General features: G+C 39.0%; 1 protein-coding gene across 2 annotated transcripts in view; it reads left to right on the forward strand.

Moving 5' to 3' along the window:
* lypd6.S (LY6/PLAUR domain containing 6 S homeolog) overlaps window positions 1-11,944 on the forward strand; it is a 34,219-nt gene extending 22,275 nt beyond the window's left edge. For both annotated transcript variants that reach the window (XM_018238774.2, XM_018238773.2), the window contains 4 exons: window positions 2,877-3,054; window positions 4,203-4,301; window positions 8,806-8,936; window positions 9,896-11,944. In XM_018238774.2, coding sequence (XP_018094263.1) covers window positions 2,937-3,054; window positions 4,203-4,301; window positions 8,806-8,936; window positions 9,896-10,063 — 516 coding nt within the window. In that variant the 5' untranslated portion in view covers window positions 2,877-2,936 and the 3' untranslated portion in view covers window positions 10,064-11,944. The remainder of the gene's footprint in view (window positions 1-2,876; window positions 3,055-4,202; window positions 4,302-8,805; window positions 8,937-9,895) is intronic.
* Window positions 11,945-16,908: the final 4,964 nt, after the last annotated feature.

Below are 16,908 nucleotides of genomic sequence, written 5' to 3' on the forward strand. Positions count from 1 at the left end.
ATGTCTGACACGTTTTTTCAATGCCTGTTGAATTGTAAATACAGGTGTCCTGGTGTTTTTGTGATCACTGTGGGGTAATTGGAGAATATATATTAAAGATATATTAACTTGGTTAGAAGCAAGCAGCATACATGCAAATATACCAAGGAACAAAGGACTACTTGCGTATTAATCAGTACCCATATTTCTAAATGTTTGAGTTTATTTAGAAATGTGTTTATCTGTGGGGCAATAAAAGAACCTGTAAAAACTTAATTGATGAGGCATGTTATTAATTGTGAGAAGCAGTTGAGACCTTGGTGAAGACGTATAGTACATTTGGGGGCAGATTTATCAAGGGTCGAATTTCGAAGTAAAAAATACTTAGAAATTCGACCATCGAATTAAAATACTTCGAATATCGAAGTCAAAGGATTTTTCACCGAATTTGGTCATCGAACGATCTAAGTAAAACCATTCGATCGAACGATTAAATCGTTCGATCTAACAATTACATCGTTCAGACCAAACGATTAAATTATTCGAACGATTTTAGTGTACGATTGAACGATTTTACTTCGATGTGTAAAGACTTAGAAAAATGGTCTAGAAGGTCCCCATAGGCTAATTTAGCACTTCGGCAGGTTTAATTTGGCGAAGTATTGAAGTCGGTGTTTTTTTGAAGATACAGTACTTCGATTATTGAATATTCAAACTATTTTACTTCAAATCGAATTCAACGTAAATTCGTATTCGTAGTACAGGTATAGGATCCCTTATCCGGAAACCCGATATCCAGAAAGCTCCGAATTACGGAATGGCTGTCTCCCATAGACCCCATTTTATCCAAATAATGCAAATTTTTAAAAATGATTTCCTTTTTCTCTGTAATAATAAAACAGTACCTTGTACTTGATCCCAACTAAGATATAATTAATCCTTATTGGAAGCAAAACCAGCCTATTGGGTTTATTTAATGTTTAAATGAATTTCTAGTAGACTTAAGGCATGAAGACCCAAATTACGGAAAGATCCATTATCCGGAAAACCCCAGGTCCCGAGCATTCTGGATAACAGGTCCCATACCTGTATCATATTCGATGGTCGAAGTATCCAAAAAATTACTTTGAATTTCAAATTTTTTTTACTTCGAAAATTCCCTCGAATTCACTTGACCCTTAAAGTTGAAATCTGGCCCTTGGTGTGAATTCTAATTTTTGCCATAGATAGTCTAGGAACTATGCACTGACATTAAGAAATGTGACATAAAACATCGCAGTTCAGTTTAGGCATCTGTTTCCAATAAGGAAATTGGCATAATCATGAGCACTTTTGGCTGATGACCTGGGTGTAGCACAAATATTAGTTGTGTGGGAGGCCTCCGCAATATGTTGAGGACTTTATAATTTCTTCATTAACTGTCTGGTCTATGAGTTATAAAGTACATTACAATATGGTAGCAATGGCTGGTACAGCTGTAAAATTGCTTTGTAGTTTCGAAAAACGGTCCGCACACACCAATGTTGCAGTCGGGGATAGTACCCCTTTTATTAATGCCACCAACAATAAATATTCAACGTTTCGGGGGGACACAGCCTCCCTTCTTCAGGATTCCTGAAGAAGGGAGGCTGTGTCCCCCCGAAACGTTGAATATTTAACGTTTCGGGGGGACACAGCCTCCCTTCTTCAGGATTCCTGAAGAAGGGAGGCTGTGTCCCCCCGAAACGTTGAATATTTATTGTTGGTGGCATTAATAAAAGGGGTACTATCCCCGACTGCAACATTGGTGTGTGCGGACCGTTTTTCGAAACTACAAAGCAATAAGGTGACCTGGCAAGGTCAACGGTGGACCAGCACCACTACGCAGAAAAAGTGGAAGGAGGTGTGCGGTAATACAAAGTTTCATTGAAACAGCTGTAAAATTGCCATATTTCCTTCATAATTAAGGAACTCAAACAATGCACCATTAAGATTCTCTCTGAAATCCACACTTGTCTTGTGGTAGTACTGGCAGATGTATTTATGATTGGCTCCCAAATTAGCCTGTATTACACTTCTGAAACTCTGTGTTTTAGCTTAGGGCAAAGTAATTATAGAACATCAGAGGCTGAACAAAAGGCCCAAGAACGATAACACAATAGCTTCTCTGTAACGGTACATGGTGTTTTTCTGTTGTATTTTGATAGACTTTTTGGGTGGAGTAAAAATGGAAAACACTATCTCTCATGGTGTGCCAAGCATAACACTGCTCCGGGCAAGCTGATGTTCCCTCGTATATAAATGTTTGTATTGTAGCCTTCACTATATTCTAATATAATTATCCCACAATGTTACAGGTCAGACTTTTTTGTTTGTTTATTTTAACATGTTTTTCTGTTCAGTATTTTGAATGCTTTACATACAGTTTTTAAACATTTGGGGGCACGATTATAAAAAAAACTTGCTGTTGATCATATGTCATGGAAAATGTGTTGGCAATGGTATGATCGCACCTATGAGAACATTGATCCATACCTCCCAACTGTCCTGTTTTCTGCTGACATTCCCAAGTTTCTCTTTGATCTACTGCACACGGGCAGATTCGGGGAGATTAGTCGCCCAGATGGCAAATCGTCTTTTATTGGGGGCTACAATAAGCCCGCTCTGCCTTCCCGCTGGCTAAAATGAGAAATTGCCAGTGGGATGGCACTCACGGCGACTAATCTCCCTGAATCTGCCCGTTTGCCCTTACCCTGAATGTGGCTCATGGTAAAAGAGGTTGGGGACCCCTGCCTGACTTATTTAATTACTGTCAGGTATTTGGTTAGCAGGTGTTTGTGTTAAGGTTTAGGGACTGTATTTACAATGGATAAGTGCAAGTGCCTAACATATTATTATATTTTGATCCCTCTCCCCAGGTGGCTGTTTGGAGTGGGAAAGATTTACACATGGCTGTATGAATTGGAATTTAGTCTGCTATGGAAACCTGGCTGGGAGTGTCCTGCTTCCTGATGCTGAGTCTGATTGCGGATTGGGCAGGGAGTGTTCAGTCAAGAGATTTTACAGTGCAAGATATAGTCTACCTTTATCCCTCAAGTAAGTCATTTGCCATAAAGTGTTTGCTACTGGAAAAGAGTTTGGTCATTATGGAAATCACAACATTTTGTAAACCTGTTTTTGTGGAAATTTGATGATAACCCGTGCAAAGTCTGTTCCAGGTCTATTATCCCATGGTCACCAATCAGCTTGCTCACAGCAGGCCCTTAAAGACTACGTGGAAACACTGCACCCATTACTCTTCTCCACACTCAAATGTAGTCTTGGCTAAGGCTTCTCAACAGAAAGCAAAAGAACAGTGGTCTAAAAAATATTATGTTGTTGCAATTGTTATGTTTTTTTTTTAACTACAACCACCCATTGGCTTGATACCTCCAGTTGTAAATCTTTAGTAGCATTGTTGGATACAGATATACTTTGCAATGATCAGGAGCCAAACAAGATACACTCACAGCTGGAGTAGCAACTGCTCTTGACTCTGCTATTGTCCCAGCAAGACATTCCATACATGTCTCAGGAGTCAGCACAGTCTCTTCTTTCTGCCGAAATAAATCTAGGATCAGTTAGCAATCCGCAGCGTGGTTTCTCTTCCCACAGAAGCCAGACGTTTATAGCTGGAGCTATTGGGCATATTCCAATGTAATCACATAGGTGATATTAACAGAGTCATATCTGTAAAAATGCAACCAAAAATGAATTATATGTATGTGTATTTATATAGCGCTACTTATGTACACAGCTCTGTTCTGTTTTTATTATACTTCCCAAGCAAATATTTTACACTAGCAAATTACTAAATTAATGGAATTGAATTATAACTGAAATTATGCATTACATACTGTGCTAATATTTTGCTTTTTATTTGTTATTACCAAAGCCATATTGCCATGTTTTATAAATTATTATGCCATCCTAGAATATTTACTTAAATTGTGTCATACAGCCACCAAAATCTTCAGTTTAGTTGCTGTGGGCTTTCTTCTTTGAGAGAAAGTAGACTTATCAAAGTGCATCAGGCCATGGTTATTGGGCTGCTGAAGAATGGAAAATTGAGCATTTGTGGAAAAAAGTGTCTTATAATGATGGCTGGTACTGGAGATGACATACCTTAAAGATAAAGACTGGTGTGCATTCGCTTAGTGTTGCTACTTTTCTTATTCAAGTCAATAGTTTTATTTTCTTTACAGCGACACCGTATCCGGGTGGATTTAAATGTTTTACCTGCGATAAGGCTGCAGATAATTATGATTGCAATCGTTGGGCCCCTGATATATACTGCCCAAGAGGTAAGCAGTTTAAAGCATGCTCTTTTGATATGAAATAACTTATGACCCATAGGCCACAGTGCATTCATTTTAACTTCTGTAGACCAAGTGCTCCCTGCCTGTTTATTTAAATGGGAGATGACAAAACTCCAGGGGAAAAATGCACACAGTTCCCATTACTTCCACTGAGCATGGAGAAATTATCATAGGAAGTATGATATGGTATTTTGGTTGGCTGCAGACCGCCTCGGGCGCCTGTATCTCTTGACCTAGCTCTGTGAACCACAGCCCTAATTCAAAAGCAGTTAATATCCTGTCAATATTTAAGTATTAATCCCTAGCTAGAGTCCTGAGATTGCACACATCTGCTTTACAGAGAGAGAATAAAGTCACTTTATTGGAAATGTTCCCATGATAAGATCACAAAAGATCAACCAGCAAAGTCACTGGAGATGGGAAGATTTATAATCTTCCTTTAATCTGTGCGATGGAACATTCCAATATCCACTTACCGTCTCTGATCAGATAGTGAGTTTCTTATATTTTGTGGGATTGGCTGGGTCTGCGTGCGGATGCACCGAATACTGTTACCTGTGTAGAGTTTCCCTAAATGAGCCGCCATTCAGGAAGCCACATTAGGCATTAGAGTCCCAAATGTCTGGTTGGAATACAAAGGCTGGTATTCTGATTTATTTCACATGATCTCAGGCCAGAGAACACTGGGCATCATCTCCCTGCCTCGTGTCTTTCCTTTTATACTAGGTGCCTTGTAGAGAAGCCAGAAAACTGTTTTTTTTAGAGTTAATTATTGCCTGTCCTGCGGAAATTCGTTCCAATGATAATTTCACCATTTCACCAAGAAAAAACCCTTATGGCTATTGTTGGGGCATTTCCAGTTCAACAGTACTAATTTAGTCTTGCTAGAGTCCAGCTAAAAGAGATCGAGGCTGTGATAAAATTAAATGTATTTTTCTGCCTTGTTCTAAACCTTCCCTTTCAAAGCATATTAAATTTACAGATGTACTTTGCTTAATAGTGCCTGTTATTGTGATATGGATCTTCTAGATGCCATTGTAGATGTCACACCTCAGTGGACAAATGGGGACATGGCCTGTTTTCAACCTTAGGGCCTAAGATCAGCTAAAAGGGGGCCTGACTTGATCAAGAGTGGCAGACAGTGTCTTCTCACACTTGGGTACCTTTGCAGACTACCATTTTTACCTAATGGGCTAAAATATATGAACTGGAAATGGGCAAGTCTTTGTCACTCTTTGTGAGCTGGTTGTTGTTTTACATCTCAATTGTAATGTATAAACCTTGTAAATCTGCTTTATTATGGTGTGATGCAATAGCTGATGTAAGCTGCACACAAATCAGAAGGACACACTGAAGACAGCTGTATAATGTTCTGGGGCCAATGTATCATAAGTTGTCGGGGCCACCAAAACCATTGAACTGATGTTGTGTCTCTTATTTTATATTACATCTATATATATATATATATATATATATATATATATATATATATATATATATATATATATATATATGTATAGGTCTTAGATGGACACCGAAAAGTTGGCCTGTTTTTAATTACTAATAAACTTTATGATATTTTAACTATTCAAAGGCTCCTGGTGTTCACCCTCTCATTTTGGAACTTGTATTCACAATTCATTTTTTGAATTGTTGAGTAGGAAAACTTGCTATAGGCGGGTTGCCAATAAGTCTTTGCCTCTGCCAGCTTATACAGAAAGCTGCTAAATCTGTCCGGCAAGGATACTCTCTTCATCCCTCAATGAGCTATAATGGGGGCATATCACTATCTTATCTTATGAATACAAGGCTAAAGTAAGTAAAAAGTAAGGATTGATTATTCAGCAGATCTATGACAAAAGAAAATATTTGTAATAACAAAAAAAAATTGGCCAACACACTGAATTCTGTTAAGGGACAATACTGGCAAACCCATTGGCACTAATTCCATGCATTCCTCATAGACATTTATTCTCCAATGATTATAAAGACTGCCAGCCCAGACCTGGGTTAAGTGATCCTTGTAAAATTCTACTGTACTATAGAAATCACTGGCATGGGTGCAAGCAAGAGAGCACTAAGGTGAACTGATTTGCATGCCTTATGCTTATGGACAATACTTAAAGCAAGATACAAAGCACAGTACTAGTGGGTAAAAGGGAGTCCTGTACTTAATTCTGCCAGGTTCCACAGTACCTATTGTCCTATATTGCTCCTTAGCTTGGGCATTTGAATGACACACAAGCTTGAGAACCTTTGAGGGGATGTCCATGTGCTGCCCACCTACCTACCTACCTCCCACATGTATGCCTAACATAGTGAACCTGTGGTGCAGGGTACAAAGTGCAAAACAAGAGGGATATTTGCACCTAATAATTGAGGCAGCATTCTATAAATATTATACATTGTCAATCCTTGTAAAGGTCAAATTACTGCAAACTTTTTTTTTTAAGTAATACAAATAAATCTGAAATTACTGTTCATAATTGGAAACCAAATGCAAGCCGTCTGGAGCTTTATAAAAATGCTCCTTGTTCTGTGTTTATTAAAGGAAGCCCATTTTTTCTTCCTTTTTTTTTTGAGCTGTTAAAACCTCTTAAATTCCCATCCAGACGTGTGCCGTGACCCTTCCATGGAGCAAAACAATGGAATGGAAATTTCTAGCTGCTGAAAGGAATTGCTGACATTCATATGACTTCAAGGATTGGGGCCACCGCACTAAACAAGAAAAATCACCCTTGTAAAATAATTACATTTAAATGTTTCTCCACAAGTAACATTTTTGTGATAGCGCGTGTCAAGGAAAATCAGCTGCCATTGTCTTGTCTCATTCAAGGAGCTCACCACAAGTATGACAGCCTGTCTGTTTTCCCTGCTCGGTAAACTTTGCTGATGGGATTCCTTTATTGTTGTGCAGAGCGTAGAGGTGACAGGTTTTGGGAAAACAGAGCAGCAAAACTGTTTGCTTTTGCAGTTGTGATTTCCAGCTTTAGAGGTTTTCCAATGTAATTGGCAAGAGGTAGTTGCACATTCATTCACAGTCTGCTATAGAATTCTCTCTTTTAGTGGAAGGAGTCACAACTACAGTTCTTTTGTTTAGTAAGGTATAGTTAAGATAGATGGTGCCAGTGAAGTGGCTGTGTCCATCAACCTTTGCAGGATATCATGAAAAAGAGACTCCATGTTTCCTTTTGGCTGAAGACCCAGTATGAATACCAGTTGATCAAACTCTTGTCCGGGGCCCCTTTCAAGGATGGTTGTTCAGTATTTTTGAATTATAGAGCAACTTCCCTGAATGTGTGGTCAACTATAGCAATGAGTTGATTTGACTTGTGGAAACAGTCACTGACAGATTTTGGCTATTTCCTTTGGTACACAGTACGTCACATGGTTACATTGCTGTGAGTGCTCCGTCCACATGGTTCATTCTGGTTGGGTTGCCAAAGCAGTTACAGAGGTGCATAGAAGATGTGGACAATGTGTTACTTGAATCTGAAAGGCAAGTTCCTCCTAAGAAAATGAGCCTGGAATATTCCCTAGATGGCTGCTGCTTGTATGGTAGGTTCATTCGCTTCCCCATACATGGCCTTATCCATATTCACGTAGAGCGCTAACATTTCACAAATGACACATCTTCGACACGTCTGTTTCGTACATTGTTTTCGGGAGTGTGTCTCTTCTCACCCATTGTACTCCAGGAGAATTGGCTAAAGGAAGATATGCAAATATTGGTAGACTTGACACTTTTCTTTGGACTTTGTCTGAAAAAACATTGGTTATCCCGGCTATATATCAAAATTGAAATCTCCTTTGACAGGACAAAAAGTGGAGATTAAATTTGACTTTCAGATATTCTGAGGATTAGTGAGAATGACACCTGTTTATCAAGGGGAGATTAATTTATCCCAGGAAAAGGGGGATATACACAGAGCCTGATAACGCTGAGCATTTGCCTGCATACACAGGAAGAGCCAATAACAGGATGGGTGGTTCATACTTGCATAGGAAGATGAGGCTCTCTCCCGTTCTTATCTTGTTCCTATGTAGCTGGATATAAATCATTAAAAGGCTTCTCTAAGGCTTTGTTACATTTAAAGGGTCAGGTAAAGGGCTTCCTGGTCAGTCTCCAGCTGCTCAGCGTAAAAATATTGTCCAATCCTCCGGTGCCATATTTATCTGCTGATGTTTTTCAATTTCATCTCAAAATAAGGTAAAATAATAATAAAACAGGATAAGTAGACTCTGGTCGCTTAAAGGGCATGTAATTGTATCATAAAAGTCTTGCAAGACTACAACCCCCACATACTCCAGCATATTGCAAGGGCTTAAGCCCAGCAACTTTACTGATAAGGGATGAGGTTGAATTATTTGTTTGGGGTCTATTAATGCTTAAATGAGGCTGTTGATGCTGTTTTGGGGGAGGCTAAGACTACCTAAACCTATATAATGTTTATATGAATAAAGAAGTGTGGTGTTCTTGTTTTTCCAGAGACCAAGTACTGCTACACTCAGCACATCATGAATGCCACAGGGGAGAGTGTGCTGGTGACAAAACGCTGTGCATCTCTGGAGCAGTGCCTAAATACCGGCTGCAGGGATTCTGTCAATAAGAACCAGAAGGTGGGTAGGAATAAATGCACAGAAGCATTCCATTAACAAAAGGGACTAGGGGAGGCATGTACAATACACAACAAGGAAACTCTTGTAATTTAGAAATCCCAGCATTCTCGGATGACCCCATGTTAGTCACAATGGGTGGGTTTCTTATTCCAGGATTAATGTACTATAAAACAAAATAAGGAGATGATAAACACTCTACAAGAACTGGGTTTCTAATACTAGATACACTTGGGGTGTGTGAACTCCTGGTTAGTTATAAAAGGTGAATAACTGCATATAAGAGCCACTGTACACTCAGATTTCCTTGCAGAACTGTTCTTAATATAGTGACATTTTAGTATAGTTTTATGGATTTTCTCTGTAGAAGGGAATACCTATGGTGCCGGCCCTTCTATGGAGAGCTACATTTATAGTCAGCTGGCCACACCCTCAGTATTGACGAACCATTCCCCCTAGGCTGTTATAGCATGCGTCTTCTTGCTTTTTGTTAGTCATTTGGACAGCTACTATGCGGTTATAAGGAAGGTTTTGACTAGCCAGTCAAAACAATAGCAGTTTAGGCAAGACTGGAACTGCACACTGAGCAAATAACTAGTGCAGAAAGAAAATAAACATTTAACTCTTAATATTTTCAAATAAAATGGAAAATTAACCTTTAAGTTGGCCTTATAGAAAAAGCCCATCTTGTCTGGTCAGGTCACCAAGCAAGCATCTCTTTGACTAGTTTGGCACCAACATGGTAGACTCTGAGCATTTGACCCTTGGGTGAACAACTGGATCGCCAAGGTCTACGCAGGTCTATTAAGTCTAAGAGATGCCTGGTCTGGCCTAACTGGGAAAAGTCCAACCAGTTATCCACTAGTAATTCATTTAACAGAAGCCACCCCCCACCACTGAATTGCCATATTGTATAAACCTCATGCCACAACTAACTTACCTTTTTATGTTTTCTGCTTTAGGTGTGCACATCATGCTGTGAAGGGAACATTTGTAATTTGCCGTTACCGAGAAATGAAACAGATGCCATATTTGCAACAACATCGCCGCTCAGTAACTCAGACAGAAGCACAGTGCAGGGTCCAACAGTGTTAGCATGCCTGTTCCTGCTGTGGCTCTATGGGACGTAAAGACTACTGGCAGATACACTGAGGCAAATATGAAAGGCAGCCATGTATGCCTAGTACTGAGTATTCCAGGCTGTCCAGTGAAATCTGTTTGATGGATGATAATGATATCTCAATCTCCTCTCTGCATCTGGAATGGGTCAATGGAATGCATAACTTCTCTTTGAGCGAGTTCATACAGAGCCTCGTGAAAAAAGGAGTATGGAAATTCAATTAGCTGTTCTCACCGACAACCAGGTAGCGCCACTATATAGACAGTGGGAAGTATATTATACATTCAGAAGGAAGACATGTATACAGAACACCAACTGGAATTCCAAATTTTCCTTTCATTTCTATGGAGCTCTCTAATGAGAAGTTGTGTTTGTTTGGAGACCTCAATTTAAATGTCTTTGCAGTGTCCAATAACCGCTGCATCTGTTATCAGTGAGCACCCCTGTTGGATTTAGTCAACTCTGAGCAGTCTCGTGGTTGGCTGAAGGTTTAATTAAGTATTTTATATGAGATGTAATGGCTATTTATGTTCCAGAAGTTAAAAAGATCATATCAGACGTCAGATCAATATTTGATGATAAAACACTAAAATGTATAGCATTTCCTCCTGCAGCACATGCAATTGTATATATCTTTGTATAGCTCTGATTCTACCAATGTATATTATTGCTTTGCGCTTTTCATCTAAGTTAAGAACTAACTGTGGCTGAGCTTCCAATTAGCTAAACTACCAGCAGGTGCCGGGAACTTTCTTTAGGTGGGTGGAAAGTGAGATAAAAGTAGGGATTAATACCCTGGACCTGGCAGTGCAGCAATACTAGGCAGCAAAATGGGCAGTACTTTGGCCAGTCTGCCGTATTTGCAGTACAACTCCCGGCATCACGTGACACCTTTCGGGGTCACAGTTTATAGCTTAAGAGCTGAAGCCTGGATAAACTGCTATAAAGGTCTCCATGAAAATTGGACAGCATATTAGCATTTAAAACTGTGGGAAATGGTATTTTGGGGTAGGGAAGTTACTTCTTCTGCAACAGTACTTAATAGAGTGTGATTGATAGAAAGCAAACTCTTTCCATTTAAGGGAAACTGTGGGGCTGGCCCTCTTGAGTGGGGGGCCCAGAGCAGTGACAAGGGGGCTTAGCCTGAAGGCCAGTTAAGGTAAGATCTGGAGAGAATTTGCTCCTCTAGATACACCAGAAAAACCCAACATGAAGGCACGTTAGGGTGAGATGGGGTGGGTGCTTATTTGTACCCTGGGCACCCCTAGAACTATAGCAGGGTGACTGTTATCCCAATGTTTCTATATATCTGTAACATTTTATAAGCTACTACTGAAGGCCAGTCGGGGTGTGAAAACATATTTTTTGCTCTATATATTCTTGCAACTATGACAATGACAAATGCACCAATGTTTCCCTATATCCATAACCTTATTAGAATAGAAGGTGGCCCTGATCAAAGCAAGAGGGGCTATAACCGAAAATAGCCTGACATACACTGTTCTTATTCCACCCTGTTAGACTTTAAGCCCACCCCTTTTCCAGTAAGCCCTGCCCCCCTTTTCAATGCAGAACTTGGGACTGCCCGGGGTTTGTAAGTAATTGCACTTAGCTACACATTGCAGGCAAATGTCAATGTTGTGCTTGATTTGAATAAAGCACATTTCTATGTAGATAACATTTGTAAAAAATATTTACAGTATTTATTTGTATATATTTATATTTTTCTGTAATATACATTGTTCTAAGCTTAAATGTTTGCTATATTTTTTATGATAACTGGAATTTAGGATTTTAAGGCATTTTATAATTGTTTTTGAAATTCTTTTTAAACCATAACTGCTTAAACAGTTTACAAAACATAAATAAAATTGTCATAAAACAGAAATAATAATGCACCGGCGGTACAGATTTTATTTTAAAGAAATTTCTCTTTAGCAGAACAAAGAGGTGAGAAAAAGCTGGGTAAATTTGACCAAGAGGTAATACAGTTATGGGATCCATTATCTGGAAACCCGTTATCCTGAAAGCTCCAAATTATGGAAAGTCTGTCTCCCATAGAATCCATATTATCCAAATAATAATATTTTTTTTTAAAATATTTCCCTTTTCTCTGTAATAAAATAGTATCTTGTACTTGATCCAAACTAAGATATAATTCATTTTGGGTTTATTTTATGTTTACATGATTTTATAGCAGGTTTAAGGTATGAAGATCTAAATTACTGAAAGATCCATTATCTGGAAAACCCCAGGTCTTCTGGATAACAGGTCCCATGCCTGTATTGAGATTAAACAATCATCAGAATTCTTTCTCTGTGCATGTGATATGCATGGGATGTGCAGGGGTATCACCCCATAGACCAGAATGGCTCCAAGTAGTCACACACACACATACATTCTGAGTTTGACAAATGTGTTGATTTGGTAAAAAAGAAAAAATCATCATTAAATTGGAAATTGTTGTCTGCAATTTGAGTCAACACAATTATTTGTTATAAATATTGGTACTTATTTAGAGCAAATACAGTTGTGTTAAGGGAAGCTCAAAATCCTTATAATAACTTATATTTCCATACACGCAAATGCATTGGAAACACTGCACATTCTATTCCAAATCAAAACATGAAGAAAAATGTACGAAATTTGTTTTATCCCTTTACAGAAAGTGAAGAAAATGGAATATTAAGCTGTTCCAAAAAATAGTAGTGTCTTCTTTACAAACTCAAACATTCAATGTATAAACTGAAAAATGTTTCAAGATTTGGCTTTCCTTTGAATCACTGAACTAATATTTAGTTGTATAATCAGTGTTTCTGAGAACTGCTGCACATCTGTGTTACATGGAGTCCACCAACTTCTGGCACCTGTTACATTCCACAATTCTTCTGCATTTCTTGGTTTTGCCTCAGAAACAGCATTTTTAATGTCGCCCACACATGTTTTTTATTGTCTTAAGGTCCGTGGATTAGGCTGGCCACTCCATAATGTTAATAAAAAAAAATTGTCGAGCCTCCTCCACGGATTTCCATAGGAAATCTGATGAAAGAGCTGGTGTGAGGGGAAGGGGCCGGCTGACTGGCAGAAGTGACATCACATGTGGCACGTATGGGGCGTGTTTAGGTCAAACCTAAATACAGTCCTGCTTGTTGGTCTGGAACCAAGGTGTTGCTCATTTACTGGTGTGTTTGGGGTATTTGTCTTGTTGAAACACCCATTCTAAGGGCATTTCCTCTTTGGCATAAGGCAACATGACCTCTTCAAGTATTTTGATGTATTGAAACTGATTCATGATCCCTGGTATGTGATAAATAGACCCAACACCATAGTATGAGAAACACCCCCATACGCAAACTGTTTCTTTGGCAAATTGTAACCTCCTCAGCACGTCTTTTTTTTCAACAACGGGACTTTGCGGGGGCTTCTTGCCGATAGCTTGGCTTCACATAAGCATCTTCAAATTGTAACAGTACTCACAGGTAACTTTAGACCTTCCTGAGCTTCCTGGAGCTGATCATTGGTGGAATCTTTGCCATTTTGGCAATTCTTCAATCCATACGAATGATTTCTTCCATGTCTTTCAGGTTTTGGTTGCCATTTTAAAGCATTTGAGATCATTTTAGCTGAGCTATTATTATTTTGAACACTGCTATTATTTGGAGCAAGCCTCAATTAAAGGAAAACTATACCCCCCAAACAATGTAGGTCTCTATTAAAAGATACTGAGTAAAACAGCTCATATGTAAAACCCTGCTTCATGTAAATAAACCATTATCATAATAATATACTTTTTTAGTAGTATGTGCCATTGGGTAATCATAAATAGAAAATTGCCATTTTAAAAAATAAGGGCCGCCCCCTGAGATCGTAAGATTCACTGTGCACACATACAAACCACATGTAAGGTCACATGAGCCAATTAACAGACAGAGTTCTGCCTTTTGCTTCCTCACTTCTTCCTGTTACAGTTAGTGTTGTAGTATTTCTGGTCAGGTGATCTCTGAGGCAGCACAGATAGAGTCACGAAATGGTGGTTCAAGGCAAGAGATGTAAAAGGGCAATATTTATGTAAATATATATTCCAGTTTGGTAAGATTCTTTAATATGTCATTCAATTTGATATAAACTATCTGTTGCTTAAGTATTCATTTTGGGGGTATAGTTTTCCTTTAATGATTCAATTACACAGAATCAGCAGCATGCATGTCATGACTGTTTTTCTATAACTCTGCTAAACCTACTAGTAAATTGTTTGTCATGTAGAAATATAATTTCTACCAAAAACAGTGATTGATCAGGTTAGTGATGTCAGACTGCTATTATTCTGAACACAACTGTATATCACTGGAAAACAGTGAGAAATAGCAAAAGTCATGCAATTAATTCTCAAAAGGCATGAAAACTATGCAGAAAAGTGTAATTCAGCTATATTTACTGCTATAAATTTAATTGAACTATAAAATCCAGAAATATTAAATTCATGCATCATGCTATTAGTCTGTGTAGGTTAAATGGCACCCTGTGCACCAGAGATGGGCAGCCTATATTAAGGTTGAACGTATAAAAAGGGAAAGTTCACCTTAAAAATACTTTTTTATAATATTATAGATGAACCTGTTGTAAGCAAATGTAAAACTCTAGCCAGCCACACAAAGTACATTTGAAGGTAAACAATATTTTGGGTGAATTTCCTCATTTACAGATTAGATTAGCTGTGTCTAATGTATCATTCTGTAGTTTACAATTATGGCATGAAATCCTATTAGCGGACGTTCCATGCAGCCCTGTGCATGTTATGGCAACTCGGTTGTGCAGTATAATTACAGACTATTGCTCTGTGTATGGTGCTGGGTAAATTCGGCGATCTGATTTATTACAGAGTGTTTCCCCTTGATTCTGCCTGAGCCCGGATATGTGCCACCCATCTCATGAGCCATTTCAGTTATTGTACAGAATAAAGGCTTTGATCAAATTATCATATGAAGCCAGGTGTTGGGGATCCTCCCCTTGCACGGTTGAACTATAGTTAGCGCCGATTCTTACCTAAGGGCCGCCTGAGGCGTCTCCTGCAATGCCGCCCCCCCTCGCCGATTTACCTGTGGGGAGGCGCTCTCTCACATTAGTAAAGCCGAATTTCCGGTTAAAAAAATGGAAATTCGGCTCTTAAAGGTACCAGTACCCTGGAAACCTCTCCAGCGTTGCCGCCTGAGGCGAGCGTCTCTGGCTGCAGTTCATATTATTGTTAGTTAATAACAATCTCTGTTCTGTAGAATATATTGAAAAGCCATAAATATCATGTGTATCTGTCGATCAATCAATCCATCAATCAATCATCAGAGCACAATTAATGCCCCTTATACAAGTGCAAATGAGGTAAGCACACGGGGGAAGTTTTGGTGGCAGCCGCTCCAGAATCAGGGCCAATTTAAGATGCCATCTTAAGTACAGGATAGAGACCTGCACGGATCCGTTTTTGCAGACCCTCGCCCAAACTGAACCTGCTTGCCCGTATCCGAACCCAAACCTACTTACATACACATTTTTCCCCACACCAACTTAAACCTGCCCCTATGTAAGCAGTGCTGAACCCGAAAGTGACATCACCGAACCCGGAAGTGACGTCTCAGATGACAGCATTTTTGTCTGGGAAAATAAAGAACGATTTTACTTATTTCTAAAAATGCCTGCTTACCATTTAACTTTCCACATCAACAGGGTGCCCGCTGCATGGGTCAATAATGAAACAGGACAGATTTATGGTGGCAGCATCCCCACCAAGTGACTAATGGTGGCATCCACCTTAACGGTACACCCTAACAGCAGGGTGTGTTCTATATGAACATTTGCAGGCATTATAAAAAAATATATGTTCTTTTGATGTTTACATGTTTAAGTTTTGTCCATATTTATGTATATGTGTCATATATATGGCTCTGCTGTCAGGGTGTGTCACTGCATTGACAAGTCATGTTGGTATTTACGCAGGTGTGCTATACTGTATACAGTATACTGTCTCTTGTTAGGGTTTCACTCACATGTATTGAAGAGTGTCAGTACAGTGGCTCACTGTCAACAACAGCTTTGATGGCACAACAATACCAAATAAAAGGAGGAGAAAAGCAAGCAGAACACAATCTATATGTTAATGAATTCTCTCAAACTTTTAAACCATCAGAAAACTCAATTTGCAAAGGGTTTAATGGATTTCAGACAAAGAAAGCAATGGGCAATGGACAGCACATAAGGACAGAAATACTTGCTTATGATTTCAGACACAATATAGTGACTTGACCATTTACTGCAGCTTTGGAGTAGGCACTGAAGCAGTCACTAGTTCCACGGCTTCTTTTGCTCCATGAGTTCAAAGTGTGCTCTCATCTTATAAATAATATAAGGCTAGAGGGACAGTCCATCCACCCAAACAATAAAGGTCGGAGTCCATCTGTCTAGCGGTTAAGTGGATCAGCCTGTGATACGGAATTTCATACTAGAGCATCAATACTCTGTGGCAACGCCTTGTGACCCTTAAAATGCTGGTGTGCTGGATTAGTCAATTTACCTATCATGGCTGCCTTGATTCCTCCAAATGGGAGGAAATCACTTTATAAATAATTCCCCTTCTATTTTATCCCTCATTCACATCTATAAAACCACCATCTCAGTCTGCTCAATTACTTCTCCAGCTGGTGTCACTTTCATGTTATAAAAGTTCCTGAGTCTGATGTTTCCTTCCAAGAAAATCAGATGAAATAAAGGAAACCAGGTCTTCGCCAAAAGCAACTCACAATGAGTAATGAGGAACACGAACACCGGTGTGTAAATACAGTATAAGTAAACGTGCTGAAATTTCATATA

This window comes from Xenopus laevis, chromosome 9_10S (assembly GCF_017654675.1).
Source record: "Xenopus laevis strain J_2021 chromosome 9_10S, Xenopus_laevis_v10.1, whole genome shotgun sequence".
NCBI lineage: Eukaryota > Metazoa > Chordata > Amphibia > Anura > Pipidae > Xenopus > Xenopus laevis.